General features: G+C 53.0%; 1 protein-coding gene and 2 long non-coding RNA genes across 6 annotated transcripts in view; 2 read left to right on the forward strand and 1 right to left on the reverse strand.

The window, feature by feature from the left end:
- The window catches only part of GATA3 (GATA binding protein 3), a 29,370-nt gene extending 12,595 nt beyond the window's left edge, over positions 1-16,775 (reverse strand). The window contains exons 1-4 of one of the 4 annotated variants that reach the window (XM_032106299.1): positions 16,596-16,775; positions 6,693-7,313; positions 3,562-4,098; positions 463-608 (exon numbers count right to left, since the gene is read on the reverse strand). In XM_032106299.1, coding sequence (XP_031962190.1) covers positions 463-608; positions 3,562-4,098; positions 6,693-6,933 — 924 coding nt within the window. In that variant the 5' untranslated portion in view covers positions 6,934-7,313; positions 16,596-16,775. Of the gene's footprint in view, positions 1-462; positions 609-3,561; positions 4,099-6,692; positions 7,314-7,495; positions 7,586-7,988; positions 8,118-16,595 lie in introns of those variants that run through there. The other 3 variants (XM_032106298.1, XM_032106300.1, XM_032106301.1) reach the window with 3 other exon arrangements.
- Positions 12,954-14,331, forward strand: LOC116442815. The gene is made up of 2 exons (XR_004239647.1): positions 12,954-13,711; positions 13,849-14,331. It is a non-coding gene; the product is annotated as an uncharacterized LOC116442815 (long non-coding RNA).
- On the forward strand, positions 15,067-18,900 carry LOC116442816. Its single transcript, XR_004239648.1, has 3 exons — positions 15,067-15,779; positions 15,925-16,049; positions 18,782-18,900. It is a non-coding gene; the product is annotated as an uncharacterized LOC116442816 (long non-coding RNA).
- The last annotated feature ends 1,085 nt before the right edge of the window (positions 18,901-19,985 follow it).

Below are 19,985 nucleotides of genomic sequence, written 5' to 3' on the forward strand. Positions count from 1 at the left end.
TGGGACACAGTTTGGGTCCCTTCTCCATGATACCACCAGCCAACGGGGATAGAGACTCACTTAAGAAGGGGAGGGGAGCAGTTTGGAGATCCCTGGAGAAATCCTGTATTCCTGATAATCTCTTTGGTCACTGGGAAATTATTATTCTGCCCTTAGGCCCTCGAAAGTGTCACTGTCCTCAGGTTGCCATCCAGAAGCACTGTGTGGAGTTGAAAACTCAGTTCTGGTTTGCAAGAAGCCCTGGATCTTGATTTTTAAACCTGTTTTGCAGTTTGCAAGAGGACCAGAAAACTGAGGCCCTCAGCAGCTGGGACCATCTCTCCAAACATCCCTCTGTCCCAGCCCTCTGATGCAGTGGGACCAGCGGGAGCTGGCTGAGGTTCCCTGTCCATCCCGAGCTGCAGATAGAAAGCAAAAGTTGCAGAAGAAGAAGAAGAAAGAATAAAATAGCAGGAGACTCACCAGTCTTCTCTTGGGTTTGATTAGGGGCCGGTTCTGCCCATTCATTTTGTGATAGAGTCCACAGGCGTTACACAAATAGTGCCCAGTGCCATCTCTTCTCCACAGAGGGGTTGAGGTAGCCCCACAATTTACACACTCCCTGCCTTCTGGAAACAAGAGAGCACATAGTTCACTTAGGGAAAGCAGAGGTAAAAGAGGCTGGAGAAAGCCCCCCCTCCCCAAAAAAACCCCACAACCTCCCCAGCCATGCCAGACCCTGGCAGGCCTCCCCAAGCTCAGGATTTCCAACAAAGGGTCCAAAGCCATGACAGAATGATGTCCCTGGCACAGGTTGACAGGAGTCTGCTGAGGTCTGATCCTGTTCCCCTCCCCAGCAGCACTGCACAGGCAGCATCAGGCCTCTGTCCCAGCAGCAGGGAGGAGGGAAGGTGACAACGACAACCCGAATGCCATGGTGGTTCAAGGGGCTTCCCGGAGAAGCTCTCACTCCTCCCACAGGTCCCTCCTTTGGGGGAGTGAGGGGGCTGACAGTTTCCCCTCACCTTTGGATTAAGGGCTTCTACAACTCTGCGGACCCCGTGTTGTCATATAGTCCAGAAAAACCTTGGCAGGCTTTGCAAGAAGCCTCCAGCCCTCTACACCCAAAGGATACAGAGTTTAAGTCCATGCCCCCCTTTCTGATGTGTATGAGGACCCCAGTGTCACTCCTGGAGCACTCTTCCAGCTCCCAGGGGTGTTCGTGAGCCTGGAGGGCTCTTCCTCTGGCCTCAGGTCAAACCACATCAAGGACCCCCAAAATAATCACAGATAACCACCAAAACATCTCCCCGGCTTCAGCCAATATACAACAACTCCGACAATATCCGCTATTGATTAATTTGAAATTAAGCTCCCACCACCCAAAACTTTCAGAAACTCCCCTGGTTTCCGCACCACATCTGCAGCCTGATGGTCCATCCTGGTTTTATGGGACAGCAAACAGCGCAAGCCTGCCTGAACCCCCATAAGTTCTTTCCCTCCTTCTTCTCCTTTTGGGCATCTCTTTATCCTCTCCCTAGCTATTGCAGGGGAGGATCTCCCCCAGCCCGCCAGTTCCCAGCTTGGAGGAGGGAACTGGGAGGGTGCAGACCTGCGTCTCAGCTACTTTCAGAGTAGTAGTTTCAGAGGGGTTTTACGTTGCATCTTTGGTTTACTGGAGGAAGTTTTTTCGTACCTAACATCAGTCGTGCCCCACCTGAGAGCAGTGGCAGACCTCAGCTGGGCAGAGCAGAGCCAGCTCAGCACAGAGCTGGCTCCCCGCTGCCCCAGCCCGTGCTGCCTTCGAGCAAGAGGCATTCGTGCCCTAACCACAAACAGCAACCGTTTTTCCAGAGCCTTTGCGCTGAACCCCTCTTCTCTCACACCCCCCAACAACTACAACAACAACAAAGTACATTTGCAGCAGTTTCTCCCTCTTTTATCCTGCAAAATCACCCCCTCCCTCCTTTTTCTCCAGCTCTAACCCTCTTCGTCTGAGAGCTCCTAGCTTGCTAAGATCAACTTTTAAAGGGAAAAAAAAAGAGAGAGAGAAAGAAAAAAAAAATAGGTGTTGCTGCTGGGGTTGGTTTATCACGAACCGCAGATGTCTTTCTAGAAGGTAAAGTAACAGAAAGTGGCAAAAGGAAAACAAGAGGGGAGGGTGGAGGGGGGCCGAGACGGTTTGAAAATACCGCGCAGCCGGTGGGTGCCCCGGCGGGAGCTGCGGCTCGGCGGGCGCCGGGGCGGCCGGGGGATGCTCAGCACCGCCCGGGGCGAGAACAAACCGGTCCCTACCCCGGACATAGCACCCGGTCCGTACTGGGGCCAGGCGGGGAGCCGCTCCCGTTAATACCCAGGTCGTTTTGTTCCCCTCCGGTTAAACGGGGCAGCGGCTCCCGGGCTGTTTGAGTCTCTGTCCCTCTCTTTTGTTTCACTCCATCTCTCTCTCTCTCCTGCTTTCATGTACAAAACATACAGGTCTGGGTTTTTTTGTCACTCTAACCGCATCCGGACTCTATTAAAGTTCCTGGCGCTGGATAAACAATGCAACTGTCGCGTGCAGCAGTCTGAAAATAATTGGATTAGCTCAAACATATCAGCTAAATAGAGACAGTCCCTGCTCAGACAGACAGAGTAAATGTCACCCTGGAAAAACCCTGAAAACTGATCTCATTCATGCCAGGCAACCCTGCAGCAGCCTCCTCGGGGAAAAAAAAAAAAAAAAAAAAAAAGGGAGTGAGAAAAAAAAAAAAGAAAATGAAAAGGGAAAAAAAGTGTTTTGAATAATCGCCCTTTCCTCTGCTCACAAGCACACTCCCCTCGGCTCACTCGCATCCCTCCGTGCACACAAACGTCCAAGCCCGGTGCGTTCAGCCGTCGGGAGCTGGAGCCGCGCAGCCCCTCGCACCCCATTCCGCGGGGTGCGCAGAGAGCAGGGACCCTCCAGCTCCCCCCGAGAAAGGCGATCAGGGGGACACTTTGGGGACTTTCATTGTGGGTGATCCAAAGCCCCTGGCACGGGGCTGGCTGGGGCTGGGGGCTGCGTGGGCGAACTCTCCTCACCGCCCCGGGGAAAACCCTCTCCGCATCCCCGGGCGCCGCATGGGAAGAGGCCCTGGGAAGAGCGAGGCGGAGGGCGGGCGGGGGAAGTTGGCCGGGATTTAGCACCATTATTAAAATACAGAGAGATCACTAATGCTGCGGTTCCCTCGGTTTCGCTTCCTCCCCGGGCGCCGCCGCTGAGCGCACCGTGGGCGCTGGAGGGGCTGGGTCGCCCCCGGGACTGGAGCCCCGCGGCACCGGCTGGGTGGTTTGGGTTCCTGGGCCTGGTTCTATCCCCAGCCCGGGTTGGACAAGGGGGAATTTGGTTATAAACCCAGCAGAGCAACCTGTGGGAAAGGTGAAGTGTCGTGTGTGTCCCCCACGAGGGCTTCATCCCCTGCTGCTCATCACACGGATGCTTGAGCGCATCTCTCTGCGTGCAGAGAGGAGCGAGGGGTCAGCCCCATCCCTTTTCCCCCCACTTTTCCCCCCACAGCTTCCTCTCCCGAGCAACGGGGATGAAGAAGCCAAAAGCCCTACCTGTGCTTGACCGTGCTTTTGGTCGTGATTTACACCCAAACCCGGTTGGCGATCCTCCTAAGAGGCTACTGGGGGGAAAAAGTCCAGAGCCATATTCTGGGACATACGGTGGGTAGGTAGTGATGGGGTGATGAGCGGAGGAGGTGGCTCCTCCTAAAGAGGCCATGCTGCTCCGAGAGTGAGAGGACTCCAGCTTCATGGTATCGGCCAGGGACACCTGGTATTTGATGCATTCCTTCTCGTCCTGCCGGGTGGAGCCGGTGGAGCCGGGGGTAGAGATGGACGGATCCGGGGACACATCTTTAGGAGGGGTCGGCGGGAAGGTGAAAAGGTGCGGGCTGGAGTGGCCGGCGGATAAAGTGGAAGAAGAGGCGGGTGGGTAGACGGAAAGGGGTCCCGGTGAGCTGTGATGGATGGAGGTCTTGGAAAAGGGGCTGAGGTTCCAGGGGGAAGCGCTGTGATGGCTGCTCAGCGCCTTGCTCCCGTCCAGCCAGGGCAGCGAGCCGTGCAGCAGCGGGGGGCGGCACACCTGGCTCCCTGATCGGAGAAAACACAGAGACACGTCGGTCACATCCCTCTGCCACCCTGGAAATGCCCCCCGTGGGGGTCCCGGGACGTGTTTCCCCCACCACCACCCCTTCTCCTTCCCAAAGAGCTCAGAATCCGAGGGGAGCAAGCAAAATTACATCTGATGCGAACCCCCGCTCCTCTTTAAAAATTAAATCTTAAAAGCTACAAGAGCACAGGGTGGCAGCTCCGGTCCTGTTGAGGAACGGGTTTTGGGGTCGGGACCCTCCGAGCAGGGTGCCAGCCCTGTGACACGGGATTTGGCGAGATCTGGTTCACTCTCTCCCTTTTCCAGGCAATCCCGCGAAGACTTTGAAGCAAAGATCCTGCGTGAAATTGCCAAGTCCTAACTGCAGAAATAATTTTTTTTCTTAGCTGGAAAATGATTTCCCGAACAGAGCCGTGGGCTATAAACCCTGGGAATTCTCTGGTCAAACGAAGAAGACCAGAAAATGCCCACAGACATTATAATAACCTTTGCAATAGGGCTGATAAACTTTGCAAACCACTCAGTTTGTCTTTTCTTCTTCCATGAGGCTGCACAGAAATGTTAGACGGCTTTTTCGCGGTGATATGACACAGGCAGAGGGTAACAACTGCCTCGAAAGAAACACTTCATACCCTTTTTGTGACAAGAGACACTTCACTTGTCTTTTAAAATACAGACCTGGACCTCGTGGGGGGAAAAAATCCACTCGATTTCCGCAGTCAAATCTTTTTCCCTTTGGTTATAAATGTTCCTAAGGGCTTGTACCTCATATTTTTAATTAATCCCGGCCCTTGCTAAACAAATAGAAAAATATATCCAAAGAAGCAAATCTAGCCAAATCCACAGCAACTTGGGCAAATGGCTCTAACATGGAAAATACAGTTATTCAGCTGGAAGGGAGCAAGTTTGTGCCTGCTAATAAAGCCCTGAAAAGTCACTGACATCTAGAGATCCTTAACCTCTGTAGGCATCGTGATATGTGTACAGAGATTGCTAAATACACACAAGGAGAGATGCAAACGCAGATGTATAGAGGCACAGATAGCCATAGGGTGGACACCTATGTTTGCATGGGAGCTCGCGTGTGTCTAGAAAAGCTCCAAACTGGTTTTCACCATAGCAGGCATTCGTGAACAATACTGAAAGTCGCTGCTCGAAAGGAAGGGAAGGTGGGTTATACGAATAGAAAGGGTCAAGATTCATTATCTTCTCCAGGAAGTAGCATAGTAAATAATATTCAGGCTAGATCAGAGAGACCGCATTTCCACTTTCTGCTGATATATTGGGAAAAAAAAGAAATGAAAAGGGAAGAAAAGAAAGAAAGGACAAAGGCTGCTGATCCTTAAAAATAATTGTTTTAAAGGGACTAATAGCAGAACAATGCAGTTACTGAGCGGAGCCTAATGCAGGCTCGCACTCAACAAGTTGCTGAGGGCTGGGAGTAGCCTCCTGAACCCGCTCGGCTCCATCTCCACTCCGCTCATCCCACTTTCTCCAAGATTTTGGGGTTATTTCCACTGCAAATCTCAGGGATTTATGTTTTGCCACGACAGAGATCACTGTCCGGCTTCACAAACCACCCTCTGTTCTTTTCCCTCCTTTTTTATTTGTATTTTTTCCCTATTTTTTAACCATCCAGGTAAACTCCAGCTATAAATACTTAATCTCTCCACTTCTTCATAAAAGATGGCACCAAAGTACTCATCCCTCCGTGGACCTGGGCCCCATCGGCCCCAGGTGTTTCACCTCCTTTCTAAGAGCTGTGACCCAGGAACAAAATTCACATTGTGGCTCATTAGTTTCCTGCAGGACCCTCAGGACAGCACACCATGTCTGATACCTAATTACACTACGGGCTATACTTTTTGAGTTCCTTTCTTATTTTAAACCCGCGCCATGGTGCTGCCCTGGGTATATGTGCAAAACCTTCGTCCCAAGCCTAACAAGCTCACCAAGTGTGAATTAAATAGCCCAAGCGTGAGGACAGCAGGGTCATTTTCACAGCCGTGCTCTCCAGCTTGCTTTGCTTCCCCAGAGCAGCTTAATCGTGCAAAAACTAAACACAGTATGAAAACACTAACTATTAACCTAATTAAAGCGAGGGGGGAGAAACCAAAGCGAAACAGAAGGGGGCAAGAGGAAGAAAACAAGAGGACGATGAAAAAGAAAGAAATAGAAGGAAGGCGAGCAAGAGCGAGAGGGAAAGACATAAGAGAGGGAACAGGGACGTGAGATAAAAAGAGAGGACGAAAGAGAAAAAGAAGTAGAAAGAAAGAAAGAGAAAAGAGAGAGAAAAAGAAATAGAAAAGCTATAGAGAAAGAGAAAAGAGAAAAAGAAATATTAAAAAAAAAAAAAAGACAGAAAGTGAAAGAAAGAAAGGAAGGAAGCCTGAATTTTTATTTATTTCCAATAAGACAACCCCAAAATCCACCCGTGACGTAGTTTCCCCGCCAGCAGGAGAGGGTCTGCCCGACAGCAGCGAGGGGCTCGGGGAAGTGCAGAGCCACCGGCCCCGGGGCAGGACCGGGACCGGCCAGTGGGAGCCAGGGCTCGGCGTGGGGCTTGGGCACTCACCGTGGTGGGCCGTGGGGTATCTCTGCACCGTGGCTCTCACGGAGTTGCCGTAATACGGTGGGACGGGGTTGCCTTGTCCGTCGATATTAAAAAGTACATCCACTTCCTCGGCGAGAGGATACTGCGTGGGGTCCATGTAGGTATGGCCAAGCGTGGGGTGATGCGAGTCCGGGTGCTGCCCATTGAGCACGGCCGGGTGGTGGTGGCTCACCCACCGCGGCTGGTCCGTGGAGACCTCCATCTTCCGCGCTCGCTGCTCTGCCGCTGCTCTTCCTCCTCCTCCTCCTCCTCCTCAGCAAGGAGCGGAGGGTTTGAGATGGGAGCGGGAGACGCTGCCGGAGTTATGCAGGGCGGGGAAAGGTGCTCGGCGAGTTTGGGGATGTTTCTGGTTAGGTTTGGTTTAAAGTGGAGGGAGTAGGGGTTATGGTGATAAACGATCGATTCCAAAAAAAAAAAAAAAGGAAAAAAAAAAAGGAAAAAAAAGGAAAAATAATAAAATAAAAAGGGAGAAAAAAAGGGAAAACAAATTTAAAAAAAAAATCTCGGGGTAAAAATTTCTCTGCGAAGCGAGATCCCCCCGTATCTTCTGCTCTGTTGCAGATGTTTCTCTTCTTTGATCACCTGTAACGAGAAAGAGGAAAGGGAAGGAGCAGAGACAGAGAGAGAGAGAGAGAGAGAGAGGCAGGGAGAGAAACGTACTTGAGAAGTTCTGAACTTTAGCACCTGACTTTTTAGGCAGGAGAAAACCCATCCCATCCCTCGGCAGCCATCCCTGGGAAGCGCCTGCTCTGCCCTGGACCCACCTCTCCCAGCGCCTCTTTCTCTTTCGCTCTCTCCCGGCTCGGAGCTGAGCCCAGCAGCTCCCACCGTGCTCCTGCCGCCCAGCTCTTACTTTTCCTTGGGTCTGGGGTTTTTTTGGCTTTTCTTTTCTTTTCTTTTCTTTTCTTTTCTTTTCTTTTTTTTTTTTTTTTTTTTGGTCGTCGCGGTTGTTTGTTTATTTTTTTATTTGCTCCATTTGCACCTGAGAAGCTCCAGTGGCTTAAGCCGGTGAGAACTTGTGCCATTCGCTGCTGCACAGCCCAGAGTCACTTTGATTGCTCATTAATTATTATGCAACCGAGAAAGGGGGGAACAGGGGGAAAAAAGAAGGGGGGGGGGGAAACCGAGGAGGGGGTAAAGCGATGGGAGAAGAGGGTGGGGGTGAAAGGAAGGAGCAAGGAGAAAAGGAGGGTGGTGAGAGGGAGGAAAAAGAAAAATTTAAAAAGCTACAAGTTGCTAAAGAAATTCCGCACAAACCTTGGTGGAGAAGCAGTATGTGACCCAGGAGGGATGAAGCTGAAAGTGCTTGATCAGATCAGATTGTGCCTGCTCGCCCTATTTTTTTTTTCCCTACTTTTTTTTCCTCCCTCTCTGTCCCTTTCTTTCTTTTTTTTTCTTTCTTTTTTTTTTTTTTTTTTTTTTTTTTTTTTTTTTACAGGGAAGGCATTCTTTCTGAAAGGAGCAGGATGGCGCCAGCCGGCTCAGTGCTTACAGACAGCTGCGGCGAGACGCAACTTAAGGAGGTTCCAGTGTCATAAGCTCGGGGGAGGCGGAGCCTGAGGAGGGGACAGGCCGGGCGCTCCGGCCGCCCCCGCGCTACCCCCGCGGGAACCCCCCGGCAACAACTTCTGTTAATTCCCCCCCCCCCCCCCCCCCCCCCGACTTTTGTTTTATTTATTTTTGCGATTTTTCTACTTTTTTTAAGGGGGAAATTAGGTTTTCCCTCTGTCCCAGAAACTCTACGAGTGGCCAGCCCGGAGAGTTGGTGCGTGGAGGGGACGGGTTGGCTTCTCCGGCGGACAGCCCGGGGGATGCCAGTGGGCTTGGAGCCCCCCGGGAGCGAGGATGTGCCGGCAGGTGCAGGACCTGGGGGGCTCCCCCCTGGAATAAAGCTGCCCGCTCCGGCGGCGCGGCTCAGAAAGGATTTAATTATTGTCATTTTTAAGGATATAAGCGCACCGCAACGGCCAAGTTCGGACACATGATTTGAGGAGGTTTAGGGGTTCTTTTCCCCCCTTCCCGCCCCACTGGGGACCCAGGATGGGCAGGACGCGGCGGCAGCGCCGTGAGGGGCCGAGGCGGGGGCCGCGGGCCGGCACCGACGGGACCCCCGGGCGCCGCGCGCGGCCCCGCCCCCTCGCGGGCTCGGCCAATGGGCGGCGAGCAGGAACCGGGGCGCCGGCCTCGAGCGGCGCTGATTGGCTGCGGGCCCGCGCCTCGCCGACCCCGAGCGGCGCTGATTGGCTGCGGGCCCGCGCCCCGGCAGCCGCGCCGGGCGCTGCGTTGAGCCAGGGCATCCCCTAGCGGCACCCCGGGGTCATCCCGGCGGGAACGGCAGCGGGACACGGGGACGGGGGACTGAGGGACTGGGACAGGGCAGGGGGAGAGGGAGAACGAGGGAGAGCGGGTGGGAAGAGAGAGGGAGAGACAAAAGACGCGGACAGAAAGGAAAGGCAGGAGGAAAAAAGGAAAGAAGGGAAGAAAGAAAGGAGGAAAGAAGGGAAGAAGGGAGGAAAGAGAGGAAGAGGGAAAGAGAGAAAGAAAGAAAGAGAGAAAGAGAGAACGAGAGAAAGAAAGAGCAAGAGAGAAAGAGAGCAAGAAAGAGAGCAAGAGAGCAAGAAAGCAAGAAAGCAAGAGAGAGAGAGAGAAAGAAAGAGAGAAAGAGAGAAAGAGAGAGAGAAAGAGAGAAAGAGAGAAAGAGAGAAAGAGAGAAAGAGAGAAAGAGAGAAAGAAAGAAAGAAAGAAAGAAAGAAAGAAAGAAAGAAAGAAAGAAAGAAAGAAAGAAAGAAAGAAAGAAAGAAAGAAAGAAAGAAAGAAAGAAAGAAAGAAAGAAAGAAAGAAAGAAAGAAAGAAAGAAAGAAAGAAAGAAAGAAAGAAAGAAAGAAAGAAAGAAAGAAAGAAAGAAAGAAAGAAAGAAAGAAAGAAAGAAAGAAAGAAAAAGAAAAATGGGGGAGGAAAAAAAGGGGTAATACTAATTTTTTTGAAAGCACTAGAACAAGTCACTCACTGGGTGCTCTGCACGCTGTCTCCCCACGCCGGCCAGAGCGCGTCAGCCCGGGTGCGGGAGGAAGCGCCTTTACGGAGTTTTTATACCGGGGGGTCCCATTAAAATCCGAGGCTCCGCAGCTCCGGGGCCAGTGCCCCGCCGAGGCCGCCTCCGGTCAGCGGGGCCGGGCTGGGATCAACGTGGGGCCGGGAGCTGGCTCCGCTCCTCGACGGCCGGCAGAGCCGAGCCTCCCGTCAGAGGGATGGATGGATGGATGGATGGATGGATGGATGGATGGATGGATTCCTCGATCCTCGAGGGCGCCCGTTTAAAGCCCGGGTCTCAGCCCCCGCTGCAGCCCATCACCGTTGGGCGTGGGGACAGAGGTTTCACGCGTGAAAGATGCGCCGTGGGCAAGCTTATTTTTTTTTTTTTTAAAGAAGCCGACCAGGACAGGTACAAGAGCCGTGAACGAGCCACGCGTTAGGGTCGGTGCAGCCCAACCAGGGAGGAACCGGGGAAACGTGTCGGGTGGGGAGTACCGAGGAGGGTGGACGAGCCGGGTTGGGGGTTCCAGGTCGCCCCCACCCAGAACTGTCCGGGGGACCGGCCTCGGCGCTCCCCGGCCCTGTCCAGCCTCGCCGACGCCGCCGTGGCCGAGCGCCGAGCCCGGGGGCAGCGGGAGCCGCTCCCTGCAGCCCATTAGGGGGATAGGGGAAGGGAGAGACAGGAGGGGGATGCTCATGGCCCTCCCCGAGCCGGGGGCTTTAACCCGCTGCGGGAAAGCTCGTGTCTCCTCTCTCCCCTCAGAGGAGTCGCTTTGCCTTCAGGGGTTTTTATTTTGCGGGGTGCTCCCTCCTTTCCGTACTCCAGGAACTGGGGCGCACTGGAGGGGAGAAACGGAGGGCAAAACAGCGCGATCTCTCCCGATGCACTTTCCGGGATGCCCCGCCGGCTCCCTCCGCACCGGGAGGCCCCACGGCTGCCCCCGGTGTGTGGGGGCCGGGATGCCCCAGCACCAGGGTGGTCTCCTGCCCACCCCTCCTCCTCCGGGAGTGGGGGATTTCTTTGAGAGGAGGAGGACAGTGAAGAGGGGAGCACCATTCAGGAGCACAAACTTCCCTCTTCCCTCCATCCCCCTCCCGAACTTTAAGCGTTGTATGGATGTGACCACAAAGGGTCTCCCCGGAATCCCTGGGATCTGCCTCTTTATCCCCGCTCCCCAAATTTCCTCACACCACGAGCACATCCTGCGGGGGAGAGGGGTTTCCAACACTTGGGAAAAGTCACTGTGTCTTTTAACATTTGGGGGGGGTAGGGGGAGGCTTAATGCGAGCTGAGATCTTTGGGCAGGTGAGCTGAGATTCCCACCCCCGCTCCCTCCGGCACTTACAGCCCTGAGACCTACAGCCGTGGGATCACAGGAGGGGAATTTCCACCCAGAGGTCACAAAATTGCTAAACCATTTTAGCCCTGTCCGGAGTTAGTGAGGAAACCACTTTCCTTCTGCTGTTTGGAGGGCAGGGAATTATTAATACAAAATAAAATTTAAAAAGTAAAAAAAAGAAAGAAATAATGTAAAAATCAAAATAAATAAAATGAAATAAATCATCAGCTACATCAAGTTCCATCAGTGGCAGGGGGGAAAAAGAAATGGGAACAGCCCTGAGGGCTCCGTCCTGCCCCAACAGGGGTGGCACGGCGGGACCCTGTTCCCCTCCTGTCCCTCACAGACACAACCCCGGTTGCGGGAGGAGGACACCCGCTTTGAAATCCAGTTTGTTCAGGCTGTCCTTTTATTTTCAACCCGTCCTCAATGGACTCGATCTTCCTATCCCCCTCCAAGCCGCGAGGAAGTCGTGGTGGGGAGGGCAAAAACACCCCCTACCAAAAAAACAAAACAAAACAAGAATATTAAAAAGAAAAATAAAAGAGGAAACCCATCATTTTCCCCGTCTCCTCGGATTATCCTGTGATCCCCAGGGGTTTTGAGAGGAGCGCTGGCCTTGACCGTCCTTTTCCTAGGCTGTGGCTGCAGATCCATCACCTCGCCGCCCCCCCCCGGCAGCCCCCAGCAGGGTTTCCAGTGACAGCTCGGCGTTAATAGGAGCCCATTGTTGGAGCAATTAGCCCCAAGCTCACCACCAGCCGCCAGATAAGGGTCGGGGGTTAATTCTGACGGGGGGGGGGGGAAGGGGGCTGCGGGGAGCGGGACTCCAGCATCCTCCTAGCTAGGGAAGGGATGGGGGGAATGGGAATAACTCTGCCTCTAAAAGGTCACGAGGAAACGCTTTGGACACTTTATTGTCACTTAGAGACTCAAAACCGGGGGAATTGGGGGAAAAAAAAAAAAAAAAAAGCTAAAATCAACATCAAGAAAATCCCAAACTCGGTAGGATGGGTCGGCCACCCAGCCTACCGCTCCCCTAAAAAATGACCAGTCAAAGGGCCCTAAAGCTGCCGCCCCCATCCCTTTTTTTTTTTTTCTTTCCTTCCGGTCTTCCTGTTAAAATAGGTGCAGGGAAAGTTGTTCTGGAGCCGGGACCCGGGGCCAGTCGCTCCTCCGTCCTCGTTGATGCCCATCGCCGCGACTGGCACCTCGGGGCGGGGACAGGCAGCCTCCCCCTTCTCCCCCCCTTCTCCGTTAGCCCCCTTAAACGACAATTGACTGAAAGGGGATTAAGTTACGTTTGTCGGGCTGGGCCTTTTTTTTTTCCAGGGTACCAGAATAGTACAGGTAAAGCTGTACAAACAGCCCGGAGCGAGGAATCGGGGGGTTATGGAGAGGACACGGCCCAGGGCAGAGCTCCGAAGATTATTATTAATTTTTTTTTTTGCCTGTGTACAGCAACTTGCTCTCTTGCCGAGGGAGAGAGACCCGGGGTTGTGAGCCCATTGCCACCTCCCCGACTGGGGCAGCCCCTCCCGGGGCACGGAGCCTGCCAGTCCCCGGGATGGCCCAGCCGGGAGGGTACCAGGCCCTGGTCAGGCTACTGAGATAATCTCGGGTTAAACAAAGGCGCAGAGAAAAGGGAATATTTTGTTTTCCTCTTTTTTTTCTTTTTGCTCCCTTCGTGAATCAGGCAGGAATTATGATCCCTTTCCCCAAGGCCACCCCCCCCTTTATCATTTAAACGGTAATCAGCATCCCTCCAGCTAGGAGCTGGCAAATTAATAACAATAATAATAATAATAATAGTCAAAGACAAAGAGAAACTGGCATTTCTGCCTCTCCCTTTCCCATCCCACATGAGTCTCCCCCTCCACTTCGAAACCAACCACATGGGTGGTTTTCCTTTTCTTTTTTTTTTTTTATCTCTAGCTCTCTCTCCTTTTTTTTTTTTTTTTTAACATATGCGTACATATTTCCGTTCTTTTCTAATAATTCAGTTATCTCCCCTTCGTGAAGATCGGGAGGAAACATAAACACGCACACAAAGAAGTGCCGAGCCATGCAAATTCAAAGAGAGAACAAATCATCCGCTGATTACACCGGGTCCAATTTTCTCTCCCTTCGTGCACCACCAGCCACCACAGACGCACACACTTTTTTTTTTTCAGAGCAAATGATGCTATTTGATGGAGGGGTGGGAAGAGAGGGGAAAAACCCTGCTCTGCCGTAGAAAAGAAATTCGAAGAATTAAAATTGGGAGGAGAGAAACTGGGACTTTTCTTTCCCCTCCTCCCCCCCTTCTTTGAAGCTGAGAGAAGGGCGACTGCCCCGGGACACTGCAGGAGTAAAAAAAAAAAAGGAAAAAAAAAAAAGGTCTGAGAAAGATCAAAAACCGGCTCCGCAAGTCCCAGGGGCAACCTCTCCCCCCGACACATTCCCCAAACTGCGCGGCAGAGGCGCGGAGAGGAGCCGGGCAAAGCGGAGAAGGGGAGGGGGACTCGTGTCACCCCTGCTCCGGGTGTCAGGACCCAGGCAGGACCCAGCTCCCTTCCCTCCTTCCTTCCCTACCTCCACGGACAGCCACGTTTCAAGCTCAACCCGGTGAGTCCCTATTCTCCCTTCCCCCCCACCTTTTCCTTTCTCAGACAGCAAAAGTGTACTTTGGCAAGGGATTCTCCTTCTCCCTTTTATTCCACCTCCCCATTTTACCCCATTCTCCCCTTTTCTCCCCTCTCCAGGCTGCAGGAGAGGCTCCCGACCCTGGAGCGGGTCTCCGCCGCGGCACCGGGCACCGCTCCCACCGCAGGGCGCTGGGCAGCCCTCCCGAAAGGCTTCGACCCCACAAATTAAAAAATAAGGAAAGAGAAAAGCCAGCAAACAGCCTGAACAGCCACTCCAAATTACGGAGAGGTTAAAGAAGTGCTCAGTAGGGAAAAATAATTTTTAAAATAAATAAATAAAAAAAGGAGGGAGGAGGGGAGCCGGCTTATTTCGGGTTTCTCGATTTTGCTTTATCTCCCTCGTTTTGAGCGAGAGATTTGCAGGCGAATTGAAGCATCTTGCGGGCTTTAAACCCGGCAAGTGCCGTTTTCCTCGCACCCCACGAAGAAGGCGAAGCTGCCGATGTGTTTAAGGATTCTTTTTTGTCTTTTTTTTTTTTTTTTTTTTTTTTTTTTTTTTTTTTTTCTCCGAAAGCAGAAATTACCCCGGGACTTAAAGAAGAAAACACAAATCGCCCGGCGGCTGGCGTAAGAGGCGGCGGCAGAATTAACACCAGCTCCTCGGTGAGACGCAGGGGCAGATCCCTACCTCCCAGGATTAAAACCGGAGCGATTTACTCCGGGAAGCGGCCGGCTGCTGTTAATTTAAAGCCCTCCTTGCACCCCCCAAAACAAATCCCCCGTGCCCACAGACCCCACCGGCTGTAACCCCGCACGACGCGGCCGCCCCGCATGGTGACAACCCACTCCCTAACCGTGGGGCTCGTATTTACCGTCAGAGGCTCCAAAATTCAAATAATGTCGAGGGTGTCGGAGTGTGCACGATTTCTTTCCGACCTAAAGAGACGACTACCGCACCCCAAATTCCCCTGAGGAGCGCGTACAGGCACCCCGAGATGCTGTCCCGCCCCCGTCCAAGCACAAGGCGATGCCCTTCGCATCCCGGGGGGCGAGAGCAGCCCCCAGCCGGGTGTTCCCCCTCCTCCTCGTCCCACTCCCTACCTGCCCCTGCCGGGAAAAACCTTCTCGTCTTATTTTCCACCTTAAAATTAAAACACCCCCCTCGGCTCTGTAAAAAAAATTCACATCCCCGGGAGAAGGAAGCGCTTCGCCCCAGCCGGGAGCAAAATGCAGCGGCGGGGTGAGGGTAGACCTTCCCTCTTCCCTCCTTCCTTTCCGAGAGCCTGTTTCTCCTTTCCCGGGGCCCCCAGGTTGCCGGGACCCTTTCTTTCCCCCCTGTCTGTCCGGGGAGCTGGGACCTGTGTCCGCCTCGGCGGAGCAGCAGCCCCTGCCCGCGGCACCGACGGGTCCCGGCTCCCTCGCTCCGCACCTGCGGCCCATAAATAATGGAGAAAACAAGCAGGGCCGGTGGTTATTAATTATCCGGTTTCATTAAAATCCGTCACCCGGAGCCTGCTGCCTGTGTACGGACACGTGAAGGTAAGAGGAGCTGGGATGGATGGATGGATGGATGGATGGATGGATGGATGGATAGATAGATAGATAGATAGATAGATAGATAGATGGATAGATAGATAGAGGGATGGATGGATTTTCTCCCCTTTCTGTTCTCAAAACGCTCGATGGCAGATAACGTGGATTTTTTGACAGCACGAGCCATTCCCACTGCTCCCTCCCGAAACATCCTCTGCACGGTTTGGAGGGTGAAAAATTCTCCTACAAGGCGGGGAAGGAGGAGAGAGACTTCAGTGCAGGGATGCCGGGAGAGAGAGGAAACTCTCTTCTCGTCCCTCGGCCCCCAGTCCTGCCGGAGCCCACGACGGCCCAGCCCAGCCCGGCCCGGCCCGGCCCGGCCCGCGGATCTCCGCAGCGGGACCAGGAGCCGCCGGGAAGGTGCGGGTCCGGCCCCGGAGCAGAGCCATCTCCCTCCTCATCCCAGCCTGCCTTAACCACACACCTCTGGGGTAGCTCTGCTCTGCGTTTCTAAGGTAAAAACGGAGAAATATCTGCGGAAAATCGTCTTAAGCAGATTCTGTTAGAAGCATAATATTCTAGTTATGTATTATATACCAGATATTTTTAACCTGAATATACAGAGTTCTACATACACAGTGTATATTTTATATTATGCAGCACAGATCGACCGAACAGAATCAAATCAAATCAAATCGGAGTTATTCGTGGGAAGAGCACAGAACCACAGCCATTGGCACATGCCTGCCCGCATGAATATCGCTGTACACAGAGCGATACACAGAGTATGTGAGTCCGGATATACAATATAAATATATACGAATATATATATTTTTTCATATGCGCATAAGTATGAAGCCAGGCACAGAAAGGCCCCGCATATCCCGCAGATAAATATTCCTTCCAGTCCTGAGATTAATATTTGCTTAATATTTCACATCCCAGCTATGTCAACACCGTGTCCCATCTCCCAGCCCCCGCCGCCCCAGACTCACTCCTTTGCCCCCAATACCTACGGGTAAAACATCTTCTTCTCCCCAGCTTCCCAAAATTCATTGCCTCCCGGATCAGGGGGGGCTTTCCCCAAGGTCACCGGGAAAACTCAACTCTTCCTTCCATCCACCCCAAGCAATAAAGGGGGATCGGGGCTGAGTTTCAAGCCCTTTGAGCCGAGCTTCCCATCCTAATGCCCTCCACGTGGAGAAGGAGTAAAAGGAGGATGAATTTTAAAAATAATTTTAAAAAAAATTAAAAGAGGGGAAAAAAAAAAAAAAAAGGAGGAGGAGGGTGGGGTGGGGGACACACGGCCAGACAAATCGGTGTTCACTGACCTGGGCAGATGCTTTTGATTTTGTCCGGTTCCGCTGGAGCGCTCAGAGCAGGAGTGCGGGAGGAGCGGAGCCGCTGCTGGCATGTCGCAAGCTCCCACCGAGGGGGAAAACCTGGGGGAGCCGCATCCTCCGAACGCCCACCCTTGCCCTCCTCCTCCTCCGGGCTGGGCTGAAGATCAGAGCTCTTCCGGGTTGGGAAAGGGCAGAGCAGGAGTGAGAGGAATATGATGGGCCATTTCTTTACACACCCATCGATGGGGCGGGGAGGTGGAGGTGGGGGGGACAGGGGCAGGGCCAGGGGGACGCGCCAGGTACAGCGGTGTGAGCGTGATGTAACCCGTCCCGGGAGCGACTGTCAGTGCCGGGAGCCGGGAACGCCGGGAAGAGAGAGGGGGAAAATATAATTAGGCGTATGATCACACAAATAACGCCGGGGCTCGCTCTGCTGCATCGAAAGCTTTCGAGGAAAAGTGGTGACATGAGCGACAAGGGGCTGGTTCTTCTCCTCTGTGCCCCCTTCTCCTCCGGGGGGATTTTTAATGGCCCTATTTCCCTTTCTTTATTTTTTTTTTTTAATTTTTATTTTGATTATGTATCTGGGTAAGGCTCCACGATACAGACAGAAAAAAAAAAAATGGACGCGCATCCCCTGGCACTCCGAGAACGGGGTGGGAGGAGGATTGTGCCCCCTGTCTCCCGCTCCTCCTCGGGACGAGGAAGGCTCCCGACCGCGGGCAGCAGCGCAGCACCTCTGCAGGGAGGCACCGATCGTAGGGGTCGGTCCCAGCCCTGGGGGTCCCCCGTGTCCCCCTCTCTGTCCCGTCTGAGCTGAACGGGCTTGAACCCGGGGCCGATGCGGAGCGAAAGGGACGGGCCGGGGGGATCTGCAGCCCCCTGCCCGCTCCTCAGTCCCCTTTCCCCGGGAATACCCGGGGAGTTTCGAGGGCTGGGGAGTGGAGGCAAGATAAACACCTCCCCTAAAGCGCTGTAGGGGCAGGAGAAGCCAGGGAGCCGGGCTGTGGCCACGCCGCAGGCTCCGGAGGATGCCCCAGATCTTACAGCGATGAGGAGGTGGATGAACCGACGGGGGAAGGGGCGGGGGGGGGGCTCTGATTTTCCACATTTAACCCCCCACTCATGTCACTGCCCAAAACCTAATGCTGCAGCCTCAGCCTTCTCCCCCTTTACCCTTGAACCGTGGACACTTTTACCTTCAAGGAAACTTCCCCAGGTTTTGGTGATGATATTTTTATTCGCTAGGGGTGGGTGCCCACTTCGGAGTGGGTGGGTGGGTGTCCTGCCACCAAAACCACACAAGACATGGAGGAGCAGCCTGAGGGAGGGGGCTTATCCACGAGAAACACGTCCGGGAATGGCCATTCTCGTCTTACCGGAATGGGCAGCCACGTCCGAGTGGGAGAAATGAGAAGGGGTCAAAACATGCCTCACATCCACCCTTGGTGTGAAATGCTACCTCGGGAATAAACCTGGAATAAAGCTTTATTTCCGGGGCTAAACAAGGTGCGTGGGGCAGATCCCAGGCCCCACGAGTGGGAGCCCCACTGGTGCTGGGGGGATCAGAGCCGCCCTCCCCAGCCCGGCTCCGCGGTACCCCGGACACCCCGAGGCCGCATCCCGGCAGCGCTGAGTCCCGGCGATTCAGAAAGTGGGGCGAAAATTGGTCACTTAGGGGAAAAAAAAAAAAAAAAATATATATATGTATATATATATATATGTATATACACACACTCCTGGTCCTGGAGGGATATTGTTGGGTTTTTCTGCTGACGTTGGGAGTTCGCTATCGCTGCTTCTAGAGTGACTCTCTGTGAGGTGAAAGGTAACGCGATCGCCTCCCAATTCTATCTTTAGAAAACACATTCAATTAAGGTAATAACTTAAAGCTCATTAGAGCCACGAAGGGAACGTTCCCAGCGCCAAACACCGGTGCAAACAGCTCGGCACCCCGACGGCGGAGGGAGGAGGGTTGAGCCCATCTACCATCGACAAGAAATGTGCCTTTTGCTAAGAAAAGGCTTCGAAAAAGAGGGTTTTAAAGCCACGAGGCTTGTGTGGTTTGGACTGAGCCGTGTGGACGAGCCAGGGATAAATTCTTGCGGGGTACGGGATAAAAAAATAAAGGAGAATAGAGCTGAAATCACTCGGGGGTGTGTTCCTCATCACAGGGCTGGGAAAATCCCTGCGGAACCTTCTGCTCCCCAAAACAGTGCTGCAGGAGGGAGACGAGATCAACCTGGAAGATGATGCCGGATCCCTCCAAAACTGCTCAGAAAAAGAGAAAAAATAAATAAACGAGGGGGGAGGGGGGGGAGCTGGATCTGGGCTGTCTGAGCACATCGTGGAAGTGGGGGGGCGAGGTGGGGAAACGAAAAATCAAGGATCCTCCTGCAAAAACCTCTTGAGAAGACAGCGGAGATGGAGTCCCCGCACTATGGTCTCTGTTCCTCCGGCTGGGGCTTGCTGGGGGGCGGGAGGGGAGAGAAGGAATTTGGGCACAGGCGCAGGCGCATCCGCACTCATCCCCCCCTCCCGCATCCAGCCCGCACCGCGAAGTTCATTTCCAGCCACGGTGGCCGGTGATTCAAAGGTTAAACATAACTAATGAGGCTTTAAATGGCACCCGGGGTTTATCATAAATATCACAGACCCGCCTCGAAGCCTGCGGTTGAGGTCCGAATATACATTCAAAGCAGTAGTCAGATACCCAGAGGTCATTTAAATAAATAAATATATAGGCGGGGAAAAAAATACACACATATTTTTCCATGTGTGTGTATATATATATGGAATATATCTATGTGGAATATTTATATGGTGTGTGTGTATATATACATATATATATATGCCATATATAAATATATATATGGAATAAATTTTTTCCTTGAGTTTTCCAACTTGCTAGGGGAGCCTGTGATTCTCCCACTGCATGTGCTTGATCCCACCTCTTGCTCTCCTCCTGGCACACATTTAGACGGGTATTCACCGAAATAAATACCTACACATACACACACACACACACAAAATCGATTTCGGCTCCGCCTGAACCAAGATTTGCAGTCGAACCCTCCCTAAATAAAATCCATACGTTATTGTTAGGGATAACCGCTCTGCCGGCTGCAGAGAGGAGGTTGGGGATGTTTTATTTGCTGTAATTAAACTGCCTCGTCTGCTCTGGAAAGAAAACCTTCTCTGCCCCCCCACCCCGAGGAAAAGTTGCCAATAATCAGTAATTTCCCCCTTCCCCGGCTGTGAAAACACAATCTCAGGGAGGTTATTTTTTAATATCACCGTTGCAATCTACGTTTCAAGGAGGGAAGTAAGCACCCTCCGTCTTGATCACCCCAAATCAGGCGCTTTGGCATTGATCCT

This window comes from Corvus moneduloides, chromosome 4 (genome assembly GCF_009650955.1).
Source record: "Corvus moneduloides isolate bCorMon1 chromosome 4, bCorMon1.pri, whole genome shotgun sequence".
Classification (NCBI taxonomy): Eukaryota; Metazoa; Chordata; class Aves; order Passeriformes; family Corvidae; genus Corvus; species Corvus moneduloides.